Below are 20,845 nucleotides of genomic sequence, written 5' to 3'. Positions count from 1 at the left end.
ATGACACCAGAAAGAAGACTGTAGCTGAACTCGTCCGCTCTAAGTGTTTCCACCCCGGCAGTGTGACTCATAGCTGTAATTCCTGGTTAGATGCTTCTTTAATCAGCCGGGGCTTAACACCACTCGAAACCCGCTGAAACCTTTAGAGGTGTCAACGAGGCCCTGGGGGCTTTGCAGCTCTCTGCGCTCCTGCGATGGCAGCTAGTGAGGCGACGAGGCCGCGCTGCTCGTTGCCCAACATGAACCAGTTTTGGTGTCATAGTTAGAGGAACGGATACGCAGCCTGTACGGCTATGTGTAGTATGTGCTGCTGGTGGACTTTAACACAGCAAGCTATGCCAGAGGACCGTACTGTATGTGATCCAGTTCACCTCTGGTGAAATATAATCATCTCCCAACATAAACAGTTTAACTAGACTGGCTTGGTTCTGGTGCTGGCAGCTCTGCACTGAAGGAGGCTCGGTACATTAGTCACACATAGTGTTAAGGCCCTGACACACCAAGCCGTCGAACAGTTTGGCGCCGTCGGTGAGTGTCTGTTGGCCTGTTTTTTTTGCAGTGTGTCCCACACCGTCGGCTCTAGTCTGCCCATGTTGGAGTTTTTTTCGGCCAATTTAACTTGTCTTCTAAGACAAAGGCGACGCAACAGTCGGCCTTCATCACTGCTAGGTCTTTGATGTTGGTTTGGTGTGTCTGGGCCTTTACTCTAGCTTTAGTCGACGACAACTCAAAATGTTTTAGTCCAGTTTTAAATCGACAAAAAGTCAAAATGTTTCTCACTCATCAGATTATATTGAACATTTCATTCAAGCCAGTCATTTTAGTCAAACTTTCACATAAGATTTTATCTTATCATTTTCTGATGAAAACCACAGGTTGTACGATTAACCAGCTTTGCTGCTCAGAGTCGGGTGCGGGTCAGTCGCACCCAGCGGTCCGTTATGAGAGACAATCCGAACTAACCAACATACAAAAATATGTGTTAATCAACCACCCGACCCGACCGCAAATCGCCAACTGACTGACTGAGGCCTGAGACAAGAAGGACAGAGACGGACTGAGCGTCGCCACCGCAGCGCACGGTAATATGACGAAAATATGGAAAGATTTTGGTAAAGTTTTTATGTTTTTAAACTACATTTTAGTCTCTTCTGTTTTTGTCAACAATATTACATGTTTAATATCGTCACCGTTAGTGTTAAATGGCGTCGGTGCCGTCTCATCTGGGAAAAAAGGTAGTTTTTCTAAATGAAATAATAACACAGCCGGGGACGTTACGGTTACGTGGCATGTGCTGCAACCATTCAGCTATCAAGGCGCTCCAAATCTACATTTAATTAATCCTACATTTAATTAATTGATCAACAGATCAAGCTATTTTTCAAGCAAAAATTCACTGGATCCAGCTGCTTAAACTGGAATATTTAAAGGTTTTTTTTGTTAGTCTTGTGTGATAGAGGACAGGGGTATAACGAACATGGAGTAATGATAAACATCAGCTATTTTTGTAAACCACACACACACACACACACACACACACACACACACACACACACACACACACAAAGGCTAAACATTTCCAAGTGGGTCTAAGGTGAGCCATTTAAAGCACAACAGACAGCGTGGTGAAATCCAAAACATCTACACCGGAGTGATTCTGTTTGTATGTGAAACTCACACTTGGCTCAGATCTGAAGGCAATATCCTGTTTAAAGTTGTTGGCTAAACACAGTGAGGAGTACTCCGCTGCAGGAGCACTTCTCTCATCCACTCCACACTTCATCAGCAGCGCTGAGATCAGACCAACGTGACAAACACCGTCAGAAACACACTGGACGCTCAGATGGAAACAGCAACAAGAAGAAGAATGAACTCTTTGACTTGGGAGTTAAATCTTTTTTTTTCTTCTTTGGACCAAATACAATTCAACTACAAAAGGTATAAACAGAACATCTGAAACCAACAAAGGCCTGACGGGGGATTTGTGTAACTGAGCTTTTAATCTGGCTTACGAGGCTGAAAAGCAGCTGGCTGGATGGACTGTGTTCTCTGTTAATAAATGACCAGCAGAACAGAAACACAAACATCATAAACTAGCATGATTACTACGACATGGAGGCAGTACGGGAGCAGAGCTGCCTGCATGCTGCATGTGACTGTGTAGTTTAAAAACATGCAGACTGTGCTGCGATAACACAAAGCTGCTCTTCTTCTGCAAAGTATGAAGCACTGGGTGAGTGTTGAGGTGATGTCTCAACACACATAGAGCATCTTAATTAGACTCTCTAGGCTGTTTCCTGCATTCGTTAGTAGATCCTGTCAACTCTACTCCACATCATCATTCACACTCACTCCATGAAACAACACAGGTTTATTAAATCAGGTCAGCAGCACATGCTGCACTTCACTTCAAATAAAGCCCCAAACAAAAATGAATATATTCATTTTAGGGGCTGTCAACGATTAAAATATTTAATTGCGATTAATCGCATGATATTCCATAGTTAATTATAAATAATCTCAAATTAATCGCACATTTTTTATCTGTTCAAAATGGACCTCAAAGGAAGATTTGTCAAGTATTTAATACTCTTATCAACATGGGAGTGGGCTGCTTTATGCAAATGTATGTATACATTTATAATATTAATATGTGGAAACAGGATTAGAAGTTCCACACAGAAACGTTTTGCTGCACGACTTTAGCAACATGTGCGGAGGTTAGCACAAAAAGCTGATTGGCAAGCAAGCCAGTCACACTGTGGCGAGCGCGAATGAAACGACGGTTGCAGACAGCTACAACTACAACGGAGAGAGAGTTGTGTATAAGACGAGGACGGCGCGTTGGAGTTGCTCCACCGTTGTAGGAGATGTGAATGCTAACACATATTCAACGGCATCACCTAGATGTACCAAACTGGCACCCAACACCTCATCCCTGCTGCTTTCCAAGCAGCGTTTACGAGAGATGCTTTTCAGTTTTATAATCTATTGTTGCCTTTTGAAAAAAGTGTTTGTTCATGTTCCTACAGTGTAATGGCCCAGACACACCAACGTCCGTCTTTGACACTTTCACTACTCTCTGTTCAAAATAAATGAAAAGAAACGTATCCTTGTGCATTCGGGTTGTTTCTCTCCGCTGTACCAAACTTACACCGAACCAGGACTCCTAAACCGGGATATGAACCGAACCGTGACTTTGGAGTACCGTTACACCCTCTCTCTACTCTTTCTCCAGGCTTCTGAGAGCTTGTTGAGATGGAGGTCTGATGATGCAAGATTAGTAGATTAGCCAGTGAGAGTGATTATATAAGGGATAATGTACAGCGAGCCAGACATTGTTGTGAAAGAATCCCCGACAGGGCGATGCTGCTGGTCTCTCATCGCCCTGAAGGGGTTTCTTTCACCACAATGACCCGTTAGCTGTACATTATCCCGCTTATTACACGGCTACTTACTGAAGATATCAATATTTTGACACAAAAATGGTCTGCCAGAGTCCGACATCAGAGCTGCGCCCATAGCAACGGTCTGCTATACGTAGCAACGGTCTGTTATAAAGAAATTACAGACCGCAGAACGCCGTAATTGACCAATCAGAATCGAGTATTCAACACAGCCGTGTAATAAACATATATAATTGGTTTGAAATACAAGATATTCTAAATTGTGTAGCTATAATGGCGAGAAACAGAGAGGTAAAAAAAGTGTAAAAATGTATCAAATAATGTCCAAATGATGGAGCCGAGGTACAAGCCTCGATAAGTTAACACAGATTTAAGGACACATTCTAACTAAGAACCCGTTCTTAACGGGACCCGGTTCTCTGTTCGCATCACTAGCGTTTTCCCTGCCTGCTAAAGTGGCGGATGGCCTGATGATTTTACCCGCCACTGCCGACAATTTACCTGCATTTGGCAGGTGGCGGGTGCTAATTTCAGACCCTGGACACATTAAAACAAGAACATCTCTTGCAAGACATGGATGGAAGCAGACACACACATAAGAAAGTGTTATCTTTGAAGGGGAGGATCTCGTGTACTGGTTGTGTGTGTTACTCTCACCATTGCGCTGGGGGGGACACCGACCCATCTGCTGGTTCATGCCAAAGGGGTCCTGAGGGTTTGGGTTCATAGCGCTTGTATGGAGAGCCGAGTCTGAGTTGGTTCTGTGTAGGACGAAGAGGAGGAGGAGGAGGAAGAGGAAAATTATGCAAAGCGTTCCAGCACCTTGGACAGAGGCAGAGGATTTCTCAGGGCCGTAACGTCAGTGAGTCATTCTGCTTCCTGCTCTGCCTCCACACAAGCTGCATCCATTTACAGGCTCACACTGACCTTACGCATAAACATCCTCACAGCACTGGACTAAATATTTATCAGGCTCAGACGAAAACACATTTAGGCTCAGTGATGAAGTAATGATAATACGCTTGTTATCCCTAATTATACTGATACAGGGAGATACAGGGAAACGGACAGCTCTGCAATATTTATAAAACTTCTCAACATGAAATGTATAGATTGCAATTTCATTCAGTATTAAATAAATGACAATAAATAAATAAATACATTCATAAATAATACATTAATAAATTAATTAATATCACATAAATAAATAAATGCATTATAAATAATACATAAATAAATAAATAAGGGTATGAAATAAATCCTGAAATAAATAAATGAGGCAATAAATATAAATACACATTTATTTATTTCAAGGGACTTTTATTTCATAATTTCACATTTATTTATTTCAGTCCACTGAAATATATATTTATACATTTATTTCCTCATTTATTTATTTCAGGGGACTTTTATTTCTAATGCCACATTGATTTAATTTCAGTCCCCTGAAATTTATATTCATTTATATATTTATTTACTCAATTATTTATTTCAGTCCCCTGAAATTTATATTTATTTATTGCCTCATCTATTTATTTCAGGAGACTTTTATTTCTAATGCCACATTTATTTATTTCAGTCCACTGAAATATATATTTATACATTTATTTCCTCATTTATTTATTTCAGGGGACTTTTATTTCTAATGCCACATTGATTTATATATTTCAGTCCCCTGAAATGTATATTTATTTATATATTTTTTACTCATTAATTTATTTCAGGAGACTTTTATTTCTAATGCCACATTTATTTATTTATTTCAGTCCCCTGAAATTTATATTTATTTATTGCCCCATTTATTAATTTCAGGGGAATTTTATTTCTCTTGCCACATTTATTTATTTCAGTCCCCTGAATTTATATTATTATTTAATATTTATATATTTATTGTCTCAATTATTTATTTCAGAATTTATTTCATAGCCATATTTATTTATTTAATATTGAATGAAATGGCATTCCATAGAAATGAAGATCAACTCCCTTGAATAAAGTCCGTCAAAATGTTTTATCAGGATTAAATTTCAATTGGCAGCTATAAAAGTTAGTGTAAATCATGGTTGTATAATATATTTCTAATATGAGCTGTAAATTTACCCAAGTTTGCCTTTCACTTGTACACACACACAAATTCATGGGCCAACCCACACGAACGCTGCCAGCTTCCTCTAGTGCTCTCTATTGAGCCTCAATGGCGTCTTTCATGACTCATTCCTACTTTCATTCCTGGTCGTTGAAGCAAATTATAGTAATCACACTTAAGTTTGATCCATCCAAATTTGATGCTTTTAGAGCTGCCATCTTTGGTTTTATTTAATTATGGCAAACAGCGTAGAGAAAAAAAAAAATCACTCCAATAGTGACTCGAGATCAGACTTTAAAGAGAGTTTAAAATACATTTTTGTTTGGTTGTCTGAGCAGATATAAAGATAACTGATGTATGACACGTAAACAGGAAATATGTAAATTAACATGTACATTAAGATCATCAGAGTGATCTCCAGCCACATTGTCTAAACAGCTTACATGTTTTTAAAAACTGTAATTTAAATTCAAAACATGGTAAGTAACACAGTATCTGAGGAAAATTCAATATTCCAATGATGGAAAACTCATTGTATATGATGGAATAAATTTGCCATATTTTACATTAAAAAGCAAGGTCACAAATAAGGTCGCCATTTCAATACACTGTAGCAACCATTAATATATACACTATGTACACATTTATAATATTATGAGTTTTTACAGCCTAAATCAGTCATCTTTAAAGAATACAGATGTTTCGAGAAATGTATTCATTTGTTGTCTTAAACTGAGTTCTAAAGCCTAAATTATACTTTGTGCATCCTCGAGGGTCAGCTGTGGTCTGCATGACGTCAATTTCATCATCAGAGGGTGTACACATAGGTGCTGTGCGGACGCTCACATACGGGCAACTTATTGTGACCTGCCACTACGCTACGAGTGGTAGCGTAGCGATCTACTCCGCATGTGGGGAACGCGTCCTCCAAGTGGACAGTATAAACCATGGATGTATTAAGAGAACTGGATACAGCGTTGGAAGCGGGGCCCTGTTCACTCCTATGAAAGTTGCTCAGTGTCGCATGAAGCCTAAATGGCTCGACTTCCGTCTGGAAAAGTACCCGGATCTTGGGCACATGGAACATGCGCAGTAGTGTCCGCTCAGGTCACATGACTCGGTCACGGGGTCACGGGGTCACGGGGTCACGGGGTCACGCCGTCATCACGGCTTGCGCTCCAGCCTCAGTCTGGGTCTCATTCACATGAACGGACAACTTTAAAAATATTTTTTTTTAAATAAGGGCTATTCAAGTGTTCGTACTGGGAAGTTGATTCACCTCAAAAAAGATTATCCGCTGAGTTACAGACGTGTCTTTCCCAATGTAAGTCTATGGGAAAAAGTATTTTTGGGCACAATGGCATCACGTGACAGACACAGAAGTTGTAGTACCGCCTTTTGGCCACTACGAAATCGGGATCGACGACCGGCGCTCTTCCTGGGGGCTTGGTATAAACAGAACTACTACACTTCCGTGGTGTCTGCTGCTGTCTGTGTACACATCTGTTCGGGAGTATAATCAAGGCTTAAAGGCTCCGCCATACTTTCTGCTTTCGGGCTGCTGCAGACTTGTACCTTGGACCACTTGGACACACATGCGGTTCCATTCATACTACAATTGAGGGTCCACGTCGGTCTCGTGTTCCACGCATTTGCATTTCGCGATCCACACTCCATTCCAGTTGATGGCGGTAATGCACCATAACGTCTTTTGCCAAACAACTGCCAAAAAAAAAATCAAGATGAAGAAGAAGCATGCACATTAGTAAAGAAAATGGTGAATTCACGACAGCAAGAACAGCTCCCTGTGCTTGTTGTTTTTGGCTGAACAACAATAAAAAAAGAAAAGAGAAAATAAAATGTGCGACTGCTTGACGAGAACAGGCTATAGGTGCATACGCCACCAACTGGACAGGAGTGTGGAACAAGAGATTAACTGGAGCATGAGCGCTCGGCGCAATTGCTATGCGTACAGTCTATCCGGTCACAAATTTTGGGCTGCAAGCGTATATCCACATAGGGGTCCGTGCAGGTCCGACCCTTGCAGACATGGGCGGGTGACGACATTTACGCCACGCGATGAAAGTGGACCCTCGTTGGTCTCAAACAAAACCCAGCTGACTCTTGGATGTACTGGCGCCTAGCAGCAGCATACAGTTTTATGCAAATCTGGGATAAACATGTCAAAGAGATAACTCAGTATTGAACCCAGAGGGGTAAAAAAAGACAGCAAAAAAGCACATTTCCCAAAATTTTGAAGTACTGGATTTAGCTTTGAAAACTTGAACTCACTCGATCAGTTTGAAAAACAAAACTTTACAAAGACAACACTTGGAGAAGGATGTAAAAAGGCTGAAAGTGAGAAAATGTGAATAAGGAGCCTTGATGTTAGAGTGCAAAGGAGCCGTGAGTCCTGAAGCTGGGTTAGTAAAAAAGGAACTATTGATTAATGTTTCAGGAGAAAAAAAAAATGTCATAATTCAACCATAACAGTCAGTAAGATGAGTTTTGAGGCCTTCTATCTCAGCGCTTCAAAAGGAAGAAAGGAGAGGATTATTGAGATGTTACAAATCAGGCGGAGATTTACAAAGGATTGAAACCAGGACGCAATGAGAGATTGCAAAAAGACAAAGAACAGAATTGTTGTCCTCTGTGTGAGCGAGGGATAAAGAGGTAAAGATAGGCTGAGGGAAAGAGAGAGAGAGAGAGAGAGAAAGAGCGAGGGGTCAAGGGTCACCTGTTGAGTTGTGATATTAATCTAAACCCAGGCCGTTTGTCCTCAGTCCATGGCTGTTGTTCCCTTCAAAGAGAGACAGAGGGAAAAAGATGACAGGAATTTACTGGATGAAAGTAGAGACCCCTGGCTGCTGCCTTCAAGTTTGTGAAGAGGAGAAAATATATTGGTTAAAAAAAAAGTATGATGAGTGTTGGCGCATGTGTGGAAGGAAGGAAGAACCCTGGAAAATACTCAGATACAGCACAATACCGTTGTACATTTGAGGGGAAAATGGAAAGATGGAATAAATTAAAAGCAGAGTGAAGACTCCAACGCCAGGTTTATAAACCTGCAGCTGAGGGTCGAACGTGGAGAGAAAGAGAGAAACACAACCAGCTCTCTGGGTAACGTCTGCCCAGAGAAACAAACGACACAAACACTTGATGTGAAGGGTCATCGTCAAAGCCTGAAACGATGGAGTGGGAAACAGCGACTAAGTGGATTTTTCTGAAGCGTTCAGCAAAAAGGGGTCTTGACTCTTTCTTAGGCTGAAAGTACACAGAAACAACCACTGCTGTCTGGTACAACTAGTCCTCTAAAAATACAACTGGTCCACAAAATAACTCAAATTCCTTTTAGTGCTACACCGCCTTTCTTTTCAACCAAGCCGGTGCTTTCTGTACGTTCTCGTTATGCTTGTTTACCAGAATATATCTGCAGCTTCTACATGGTGGCTTCATTTCTTTTGGTTATGATAACATTGTACTCAAAACAACTGCAGAGATCTGGGGACACAGTGACATCTCTAGAATGAAGACAGACGGGGGGGAAGAGGCTCCTTGTTAGACTCCTTGATCCGTGATCCGTGTTTCAAGACGGGTCGGGTGGGTTGCAGACATCGCCGCAGACCCCTGGCGCCTTTTACGTGGGCCGAGCCCCGCCCTGGGGGCACGACGCGGTTGGGGCGCACTGAGGACAGACCGCCCGGTCGACAGTCCGCCCCAGATAAGGTCCCATGGGGTCCACTGGAAGGGGCGGAACGTCGCCTCTCTATTGGGAACTATTGAAAAAAAGACGCTGGCGATCAGAAAAAACTCTATGTGGACGCTCAGCCTACCGCTGCCTTTATTACAATATAGGGCAGCAATCAGACCACCTAGATGGAGGAAAAAAGCCATCAGAGAATCATCACACCGCATCTCCCAAAGAGAAAACGTTAAGATCTCTCCTCTGCAGGGCCTTTCTTCTACAGAGCCATCTCCAGGGAGCTCGGTCTGAGATTTCATCCCGAGAGAGGCTGGTACGGGAATAGCAGGCCAAAGATGGGTGAATGGAAGAGGAGGAGGAGGGCGTGGGACTGGACCGAGGCTCTGACCCTGAAAACAGATGGTCTCCGAAGGGACGCATACTGAGCTGCACTCAGGTCTGGTGCCAGAGGACTCCAGGAACCAGTCCCATTTAAGAAACTGCCTTACCAGCGTACAGTAATATTCTTTGACGCGCCACATTTCCGAACAAGCACTATACTTTGAGTAAACTCTGGAGGACAGATGGTGGATATAAAAAAAGTCGTGGCTTGACACAGTACAGATGGACAAAGTTGGGAAATCACTACTTCTTTTCTTGAAGAAGAAAAAAAAGCCGCCTCACAAAATCCAGAGGGATGATAAAATCTGTTGGCTGGACTGCTGATCATGGCGCGGTTAAAGGCTATGTGAACTGCTCTGTTCCCCTGCATGCCTGCCGACCCCTTAGCACTGCTCTACTGCCTCTTAAGTTATGATCTGAGAGAGGCTGGGAAGCTTGGCATGAGTCATCTTAATACAAACACGCAGCAGTAAAAATACAATGTAATTGGTGCCTTTGCTTACTGCACATCTCTCTCTCTCTGCCCCCTTGTTCTCAGAGGTTTGCTCTCTGCCAGTCGTCAGCACTGGAGAGGCTGGCTGGACAGCAGATAGCTGATCACTGTACTGTTGTGGTAATTAAAGCACTGAAACAGTTAAAAGAGCTCCGTGGCTCTTCTCCAGAGCTGACTGGCTGTAATGTAGTGCAGATGTGGTTGGCGTTGTAAACACTCCACCGCCCCACTCTCCCCCTGAGACGGACAAGCAGGGAATCTGCCTCTCACTACTGCAACAACACAACAAGAGCCTGAAGACCGTTTCCATGGATGGATGTTAAAGTCAAGATGAAACGGCATTTCAAGAGTATCTAGCTTCCGTATCGTGACATATTTCCAAGTGAAACGGGAAACGCAGGTGGTTGATTGGACACAATATACATGGAGCATATTGGCAGCCTTCATCTCGTGACAATGGCTGGTGGATAATGTGAAGTTACTGCTAACGTTATAACAACAGTGGAGCTGTCACAGATACCACTTTCCTCAAAGTGAATGAATTCGAGCCAGCGGGCCCGTAACCACGGTATTTAGGGAAGACAACAACGTTTGAGGTGGCGAACACCCAAAGTCACACCGATGTACTATAGTGTTGTTAGCTAGTTAACCAAAGAAAGATCTTAGCTGTCACGACCGCCTATAGCTACAAGTGCTGCTTAAAATTACAGATTGATTGACGGGTGGATGTCATGATATTATTGGTTGAAATTGGCTGGTACTAGCTTAAGTAAGCATGTGTCATATTGTGTCTTCCAGGAACAAAAAATTATTGGATTTTGATATAAAAATACAAAGAAAGTACTTTTATTTGGTATTTATTGTTAAATAGGTGCACAATATGACCGAGGATGTGATTTAAATGGGTTAAAAGGGCATTTTTCCAAAAAAAGAAATTTCGAAAATTCTGCACCTTTTATGTGGATCCAAAATGTAGTCGATTGAAACAAATTCCTCAGTGCTGCTTTATTGACACAGAAAGCTGAGTTTGTAGCTGCAAAATCTGTAGTTCTGCCTGCATCCAGCGCCGTCAATTGACGTAACAGTGACGTAGTTGGAGGAGAGAAAGAACTACAGGCTGCTATTTAAGCTTGGATGTCTAGTCTTCTCTTCTGGGCAGACACGGGGCGCCGTGCTCTAGATGTTGCTCAAAAACAGAACTTCCTAAACCTGTTGTAAGGTCTATTAAGTAAATAAAGTAACTTCCTTGTTCTCTTTGCTTGTACTGCAAACTGCAAAACATTGCATCCCAAAATATGAGTTCAGAGGATGTTATGGACAACAGGGCTCAGCTACAAGGATCGCCTGCTTGCCTAGGGCAAGTAAAATGCCATGTCGGGCTAGTAAATCCAGCAACTCCCATTGTTTTTTTCCGGAGGGTTGGGTGGTGTTAGAGGATGTGGGTGAAACTGCAGATGCATTTACTTAAATAAAGAATAAACAGCACAATTAACTTTTGTCTTTGTTGTAAAGGGGCAAGTAAAAATGTACTTCGGGCAAGTAGATTTCTGACCCACAAGTTAAAAAAAACAGTAACGTTGAACCCTGGACGAGGATACATTTTACAGTGTTTTGGCTGACTCAGATATTAAGACGTATTTGTTCGAGTCCGAGTATACGGCTGAAGAAATGCAGCGAAGAGAGGCAGAGGCCGCATTAGCTGTGCAAGAGGACATGACTGGCGGGGACTAATCAAAGGCATCAGAAGCTTGCACGCATGCAATGCATCCTGGTACATTTAGGCACTGCTGGCACGGCTCCACTGAGCAGGAGAAATCATCTTTCTCAGTCAATATAGCAGCACTGAGGAATTTACTGCTTCTATTGACTACATTTACCATCACCAGTAATTGAGACATTCATATAAAAGGTGGTCAGGAAATTTTTTTTTTTCTCTCTTCTAAAGGAGCGTAACAAAAGAGAGTTTTCTTCAATGGAGACTTCCCGGCAGGCTATTGGAAGAAGAGCCTCCCTAATCTGGATAGACTTCAGTCCAGACTCTGATTTCCCATTTGCCCTCTAACAGCGTGTGATGTCTCAGAGAGTCTACGAGTAAAAAACACAACACTGATTGTGCAAAAGCAAGCGTACGTGCTGTTCATTCATTTTACCCGCATACAGCTTACTACAGGACACTGTTGTGAAATATTTCTGTTGAAATGACATTAATCATGATCAAATTTGGAAATATGACCCTGTCAAGTGATGCAATTTTTATTCCAAGAAGTTGATAAAATGTTACATGACGAATCAGTGATTAGTGCAACTGAAAACTAGATATCTAAATTGTGGAGTTCGTGTAGACCACAGGGGTTCAAGCAGGACATCTGGGAATTATGTAACTATCGTACTCCCAAAAGACTTGGTCAAAACCAAGTGTATATGTCTGGACCGTGTATGAATTTGTTACACAAATAGTCAGTGGTCAAGTCTGTAATGTTAAATCCAGCCGTATATGTATCTCTTTGACTCATACTCAAGCAGTGACGTACCCAGTTGTTGAACACACCTGATTGGTCCCTGGTTTTCTGCCTGCCGTTTCAAACAGGAAAGAACATGGCGGTCTGCTCGTAAACCTTCTGTTATTCCGTCTAAACGATCCACCAAAAATCTACTTCTGAAAACATTTTAAGCGAGAAATAGGCGATGATGCCGCTGCTGAATCTGGTTTCATTTTACAACTAGATCGCCCGGTTTGACAGCTTAGTCCAAGTTTCGTGAGTCGGACGCGTCGCGCTGGACGGGCTCATTTGCATAACGGACTGTTCCCGCCTTTTTAATTTTGAAAGAGCATCGGCCAATGAGGAAACTCCAACACCCGGCCGACCAATCGTGTAACTTCATCACTGTCAGTGACTCATTGACAACCTTTTGCGTTTGTAGGTCTGGCCCTCTGTGGTCCAGCCAAATAGTTAATACAAACATTATGCTAAAATTGCTTGAGAATATGCACCAACATCCGAGAATAATGGTGCAGTCACTCATCGTCAGTCATCATGCCGTGTATTGCACGGCATGATTGTGTAATACCATTGTCCAATTCTTTAGGGGAAATCCTGGATCGTATTTCTATGTAACCTTTCACTTCAAATGTTTTACGATACTTTATACGATGGTACCGGTTGTTAGAAATGTGAGATTGTTGTTTTGTCCGTAAGCGCTTTCTGTTGTGATTTTCAGGAGACGATGTCTGCTGCATGCATCTTAAATTACACTTCAATTAAGACAAGTTGTATCCTACTTCTTCTTCTGTTGAGCATTAATCTCCACCTTCTGTATCCATTTCTACTTTCTCACATGCTGAGTGAAACCCAGAGTCTGTAAATCAACTATGAATCATACAAGTGTAATTCACTCATGACATCCTGCCAGATCCCCAAATTTCCGGAGGGGTTTACTGGACAGCTTTTTTTTCTTTTTTTTTTTTACATAGCAGGAGCACTGAGAGCTACTAGAAATCTACTTATCTTATCTTCTCACTTATCTGTCTTCTACTAGAAAGAAAAAGAAACGAGTAACAGAGAGCACCCATGTTAGCCTCGGCTGAACCTTCTTTGAAGGTTCAGCCGAGGCTAAGTATGCAAGAAAGATCAAATCAGAACGTTGTTTTAATAGTGAGCTGGTTACTAAACAATACATAACAGGGCCGTCAACGAATATTCTAAATTTGAATATATATTCAAATAGTAAAAAAACACAACAGATATTTGAATATGAAAATTGAATGTGAAAAAAAGCAGCACTACCGAGGCTGTCTACCCCGCACGTACTGAATGCACCGCATGACGCCAGTCGCACAACACCACTTTCATTAATTAAAAATGAAATGCAACATTAGGTCGAGCCGAACAAGGAATAATTCAACAATAACTGTAATGATGGAGAGAATTCTTCCGCAGGGAAGGACACCGTGTCCTAATGCCGGGATCACACTACACGATATTTTTGTCTTTGATGATGGTCGCCATGTCAGATCTAACGATCACAGCACCATATCTCTTGCAGTGTCTTGGTCAGGTGACTGGCAAGACTACACGTATGACCACGACCAATCATGGCACGTCGTATTCCAAGATCATGCGCGAGTTCAAACGTCACGGGGAGGCGGTTGAAGCAACTGTCAATCATGGCGACAGAAGCGTTGTGTGTGATGAAGTGCTTCTGCTTTTTCTCGCCAACATTTGTCTATTTTGACTCTGTCATGGTACTCCCTCGACGAAACGTCAAATAGGCAGCGGTACAGTTGCCACAACTCAATGAATTTTTCGTCAGTTTCGTTGTCCCACCTGACAGCAGCAAACTCGAAATCCCTCCTCCTTTTCGCCATGTTTGTTTATTACCAAGTGACCTGACTGCGACTGCCCGCTGGAGAGAGCACCTGATTGGTCAACGCAAAGGAACACGTCGTTGGAGATGTCACACTAGGCGTGTCAAAATGAAAAATTCTGACAGGCTAGACTTTTCCTGGGGGTGTCTTAGGGCGTCCCAGACGTGGCGTCGGTTGTCGTGTACTATGACACACTACACAAGATAAGAGGATCGATTTTCGCACACGACACTCATTTATCGTTCCTGATCCCCTAGGACGGCCATGTCGGGCTATAAATCGGGCTGAGATTGTGTAGTCTGAACCGGGCATAACAGCAAGGGCTACCTTACGTCCGGTAAAAAAAAAACACGTTATCAGCTGTGTGCAGAAAACACACGTTTTGATATTGTGATATTTACTGGAAATGACTTAGCCAACAGTTACGGATGATCTCCTGGGGATCCTGTGTGATTAATCACGATTAACTATTTTAATAGATTGAGAGCCGTAGTTCAAACCTGTGTTTTTAGAATGAATATTCAAACATAATTTTTGGCCAATTTTGACAGCTAAAAAGCAATCCAAAACGCAATGAAACTAAAACTTGTGTAAAATTCTCTCATGGTAAGACAGGTGGTCATTCAGCAGCTCTCCAAGCTTTCAGACTGTTGTCTGTTCGGACATCCAGTACTAAAGGGGAAACTTGTATATCTCTGCCTTTGACAGCGAAGTGGGCCAAAACCCACTGCTGAGGGGGAAGTTTATCCCTGTTACACACTGTGACTACAATCTGCTGCAGGTTGGCGCAGGAGGCGAGGCTTGGCCTGCAGAGACTTGACAGAGCTGATGCCAATCACATTTACAGGGTATAAAGTGAGAGATAAATGCTGCGCCGTCTCACAAGGTTACATGGGAAATATTATTTTCACGACTCCAAAAGCAGTGAGATTTTGATTGTAGCTGATAAATCACAAACAGACGAGGACTGTTATGTCCACAGAGACCACGTATGGCGCACAATGGGAAATAATTTTATCCTGAATTGCAGTGATCCATCACTTTACAGCATATAATAAACAGGCTTACGCTACAGAAAGAGGTTCACTTCATGAGTATGAATGAAGGGTCTACTAGCCAAGCCTTCATGTACCTCCACGACAGAAAATGTAATTATTTAATAAAAATGGCTGTCACAAGTTTCGATGACAGCATGCAGCGCCGCACAAATTAAACACGAGAGAGTCTGCATTCATTGCTTCGTGCCACATGGCTCTCCCAGAAAACACACCCACTCTGAGAAACACTGACGTCTGGTTGCTCCGCCGAGGACGTTTGTCAGCCAACCTGTTTTGTGCTGTCAACAATGACGAGAGGGCGTGGGCCTCCTTATTCACTTCTACAGTACAAGCTGTTACAGTACGCTCAACACGGAGCCTTGGCAAATGTCTGCGCCGTGGAAGAAGAAGACGAGGCAGGGTGATTGGCAGCCAGCCAAGCTTGCATACAAAACCACAAGAGTGTGGAAACGGAGCGAGAGTGAAGGAGAGTGAGTGGGGGAGGAGCTTGGCTGAGCTTTTTATCACAGGGCCATAATTCACTCTCTTGTAAACACTGTCTACCAATACACCGCCTGCTCTACGTAGGCTCAACCAGAGCTGGAATAAAGGGATTTTGCAGCACACATCAAGGCCAACCAGTGTGGCGTTGTTTCCCAGCAGGCACTGATATTGGATTTCTGCTAAGCTGGAGATTCTGTACCACGGGGCAGTGGTGCTGCTGTGACAACATACAATCCCTAAACAGCAGGACGATCTGCTGTCGGGCATGACCTTTAAAGCAAAAGGCTATCTGTCAAACACCTTTAGGTAGACGCAGCCGTCCCACGGCTAACACAGCACTTATGCACAAACAATGAAGGTCAACAGCTCCGCCCCGTCCACCCTGCTGCTCTGCTCGTCCACTGATTATATACATTTCTGATTTGATCGAGATGGCTGGTTCCTGGATGTAGAGAGACAACACTGGTAGGCTTTATACAGAGATACAGGAAACAGGGTGGTGAGAGGAAACAGTTCCTGTTGTTAAATTATCTAGTTAGAGGAAGAAGAGAAGACAACAAGCATTTAGTCAGCAGCTCAACAGATGTGTTACTCACCTTCTCCAGTTGTTGTCCAGAGGTGGGGACAGGTACACGGCTCCATACGGAGAGCTCTCTATGTAGGATTTAGTTAAGGAAGTTATTTGCACAAATACAGAAACATCACTGTGATATTATATATATAACATCAAGTACAAACAAATTTCAGATTGACAGCAGGTGGCAACCTCTGGGTCTGAAAAGTGAAGCCAAAGCTGAAGTGCCTTAAACCTGCATTTTCTCCAACAGCCAGCAGGGGGCGACTCCTCTAGTTGTAGAAAGAAGTCTGATTGTACAGAAGTCTATGAGAAAATGAGCCTACTTCTCACTTGATTTATTACCTGAGTAAACATTTTAAACATGAGTTTATGATCTCAATCGCTAGTTTCAAGTCTTCTTCAATACAGCATGATGTTCATTTAGTAAATTATGATGTCATTTAGAGTCAAATACGGGATGCTTTAGGGCGGGGCTACCTTTTGATTGACAGGTCGCTACCATGGCGTTGTCCAGAACGGACAAACCAAACACCGCCTCTAGTGAGAGACAGGAAGAGATGTGTTTTTGGATATCAGTGGGCAAAACCGCTGTCTTCATTTCCAAAACAATGTATCCGAGGTCTAATTCATTCAAAGGAAACTTTACAGATTTTCAACAGACTCTGCATCACTGCAACGCGGCAGTACATGCAGTGAACGTCCACCGGATGATGATGCGAAATAACTTGTGTTTTTTTGCCAATGGGTGAGCATAGAGGCTCCGGGCGCCATTCATCTACGTATCAATCTAAACTCTAAGCCCGCCCGCTTTTTAGCGGCCAAATGCAAATGACTTGATTTAAAGCCCTCCTGCAACTGTACACTGATCAAATATTCCGTTTCAAAGTGAGATATGTCACAGCACAACACTTAGAAAGGCTCTAACTTCCGTTTCATGGGGACTTTATTAAGAATGAAACAAGGATGTGTTCTAAACTCAACTGCTTGTCATGTAATCTTGGAGGATTAAAGTCTGACATGTTCGAAGAGAAAAGAAAACATTCATGTTGTAAGCTCGTTCTCATCAAAGCCCTACAGCGGTGAAAGACAAGTGTGAACAATGGAGCTGCCTTTTTCAAATACTTAACGAATCAATGACGGCATTATTTGAGTTACTACTGAAGGCAGAGGCAGAGTTCCTGGCTTTGTGTGAGGAAGGGCAGGACTTCAGTCGGGTGGTGTTTTGTCTTGCCGACACTAGTCTCTTCTTTTAGAGTTTTGAGCGTGGAGCTCGTCTCCTCTCTGGGTAGCCGTTTGGGGAGGGGCGTTGAAAATGTTGACCGATCAACAAAAACAAATTACAGCAGACATTTGGTGCCACACAAGGACAACCTCTGTTCTAACACAGCATCTGTTAAGGCCTTGAACAAATTATTATCAGCAGTGAGTGAGACAGATTTACAGACTGGAGCCGTGCTATCACCCCTCACAGTAAACAAGGGATAAGCCCCCTTTTTCAAATATACACAAACACAACTAAGTGGAAAAGGGACACTATTGTGGATTTGCAGAGGAGGAACTATCCAGTCAAACTGGTTCTCTGACTGGTTCATGTGCTCTTACTTGACACCATTCAACAACTATAGTAGTGGGGTCAACTCTAAACTGTAGATGGCGTGCTTAAGTTGTGTGTACAAACTACACAAGTAGTGACTGTAAAATGTTAAATATAATTCAAAGATCACCCTCTATTTCTTTAACCAATCAGAGCCATGAAACTACTTCAAAACACATCCATTTTCGAAATATGGCACTGTGATTTGACACACATTTTTATTTTCAAGATGTTGCGCTGCTTCCTGTCATCATCATTTAAACCGCTCTGCACAGCAGATGATGGTCTAGACTGCAGCTGCCAGACTGAACTGATTCTCAGTGGATGAAGGACCGGCTCTGTGGAACAGGAGAACTACGGACCTGCCAAGAACTTTATGTTTTTTTCTCTCTTTTTTTTCACTTTGTGTTTTTTCCAACATGAGAAAATGTTTCAAATGTTAAATGTTGTCTAAAAACAAGCAGCCGTTATAGCTCCAGTAGCTCTTCTATTGGTTGACACAACACGGGCCAGCCTTCGCTGCCCACGTGCATCAATGAGCCTCGAGTCCGACCCTGTCGCCGGTTCACCGGTTTTCCTTCTTTGGATCACTTTTGGTCGGTCCTGACCACTGCAGACCGGGAACATCCCACAAGAGCTTCAGTGTTGGAGATGCTCTGACCCAGTCGTCTAGCCATCACAATGTGGCCCTTGTCAAAGTCGCTCACATCCTTACGCTGGCCCATTTTTTTTTGCTTCCAACACAAAGTTCAAAATGTTCACTTGCTGTCTGAGATATCCCCCCCACTGCCAGGTGCCATTGTAACAACATAATCAATGTTATTCACTTCACCTTTCAGTGGTCTTAATGTTGTGGCTGATCGGTGTAGGTGTGCAAGCTACTGCTGACATTTACCCTGATGAAGTGTCGGTCGCAACGCCCATAGTCTTAAAAAAAGATAAATGTAGGCAAATACATATTCTATACAGCAAATAAACTTTCATGAGTGTCAGTTTTTTCTGTCTGGAACAGAAAAAGGTGACAGACTATCCACCTTCCCACATGACCTAGAGACCTGACCTCTTCAGGTCTGTGTTGGTCTTGTTTTCTGTGTCAATCTCTACCATGACCTCTGACCTCTTCTGTAACACACATGCCTGCTCAAACAAATGCACATCATGTTTTTCCTCAAACACATAAACGGATTTAAGAACTGACTTGAGAGCTCATCATTCCCTCTGCTGAGATTTTAAGACTGACAAATAAAAATGCACTCGCGAAGGAGATGCTGAGACGTCCCCTCAGACACGCAGTCCTCTCTGTCTATTTTGGCACCACCGGGTGACCTTTCCACCATTTTGCCCAGACCATCTATACACGTACATGTACAGAGCGCATATGTGTGGAACCAACACCACCCACCAAACACAAATGGACCAACTGCTTCTTTTTCTTTTTGATACTAACAAGAGCAGACTTTTATAGGAGTGCCTCCACCCACGCTGTGTACATTACAGCATGTTCTACATTACAACACGTAGTCACAATAAACAGGAACATTTAAAACAACCCACGGAGCTTGCTTATATTGTCTAAATTAATTCAAGTTGAAGTGCTGATCAATCAGGAACCCTTCGAAACAGCCAAGTATGTTTAGAGCTATGCTACACTGGTTGAACTTTTGGCAATATAAACAGTCAAACATCCCACTCAATGTAGGTCAGCCCAATCTATTGTACACATCAACCCTGCCCACACATGTACGGCCCCGTACAAACTGTAGAAACAAGCTAGTTTCATCAATGATGTCATACTTTACGGACAATGAAGGAAAAACAAATGCATTAATGGAATGTTTTCCTCAAAATACCACATTAAATCATAATAACCATTACGTTACACATCTGTTCCAATTGTTCTCCACAGAGATACACGCTGGTATGACATCACATGCTGGGACGCGGGACCAGCTCGTCTCCAGCTATCACACACACACCATAGTGACAGGTCACTGAATCATCTCTGTAATACAGAGATCTGCTTATTAAAACGCTACGAGGTGGGGGCGTGCTGATGGATCAGTGGGCTGAGGGGTGTTTCATGTAAATTGGACATATTGGGTGTGAATCCAGATCAGGAAATTAAATCCATGTCCTGTGTCTAATAAAAAATAACAATATATTATTCATAAAGAACCTTTTTTAAACAATATAGACAAAATGTTTTACAGAATAAAATGACTAATTAAGTAATAATATTGACGTAGGAGATCATACATGTACTGTTTTAAAGATCATTTATAAGAACCACTTTTGTATGGCCATGTATAGAGTCATAATAGGGACTGTACATACTGTAGTGGTCTCATTGAGAATAATAACGGACACTTGACCTCGATCTTCCTGCACTTCTGTGATGATTTCTTAAGTGCTTAAATCAACTTCTTAAAAGGGAAGCTTCAGTATTTTTCAACCTGGACCCTGTTTCCCCATGTTTTTGTGTCTAAAGGCGTTTTCGGACCGGAGGAACGTTTTCATAGCTCTAAGAACTTAGTTCCAAAAACCCCTTTTCATTGTGTCCAGATCACAAGAACTAGGAAAAGATCTTAGTTCCTAGAACGCCGTTTTGAGGGACTTTTTTTAGCTCCTATTTCAGAGTAGGTACTCTCTCAGCACAAGAGGAACCGTGAGTGATGTAAGTGACGTAAGTGCACCAGC

General features: G+C 42.5%; 1 protein-coding gene across 7 annotated transcripts in view; it reads right to left on the bottom strand.

Moving 5' to 3' along the window:
* Positions 1-20,845, bottom strand: part of crtc3 (CREB regulated transcription coactivator 3) — a 53,195-nt gene that overhangs the window by 16,967 nt on the left and 15,383 nt on the right. For 5 of the 7 annotated variants that reach the window (XR_005204447.1, XR_005204445.1, XM_037753174.1 and 2 more), the window contains exons 4-6: positions 16,574-16,635; positions 8,231-8,293; positions 4,065-4,168 (exon numbers count right to left, since the gene is read on the bottom strand). Coding sequence is in view for 5 of the 7 variants with exons in the window: in XM_037753174.1 (XP_037609102.1) it covers positions 4,065-4,168; positions 8,231-8,293; positions 16,574-16,635 (229 nt within the window). In the remaining 2 variants the exon portion in view is untranslated. The remainder of the gene's footprint in view (positions 1-4,064; positions 4,169-8,230; positions 8,294-16,573; positions 16,636-20,845) is intronic. The other 2 variants (XM_037753208.1, XM_037753216.1) reach the window with 1 other exon arrangement.

This window comes from Sebastes umbrosus, chromosome 2 (assembly GCF_015220745.1).
Source record: "Sebastes umbrosus isolate fSebUmb1 chromosome 2, fSebUmb1.pri, whole genome shotgun sequence".
Taxonomy (NCBI): Eukaryota; Metazoa; Chordata; class Actinopteri; order Perciformes; family Sebastidae; genus Sebastes; species Sebastes umbrosus.
Note: the sequence above shows the minus strand (reverse complement) of the source record. Positions and strands in the feature narration are given on the sequence as shown.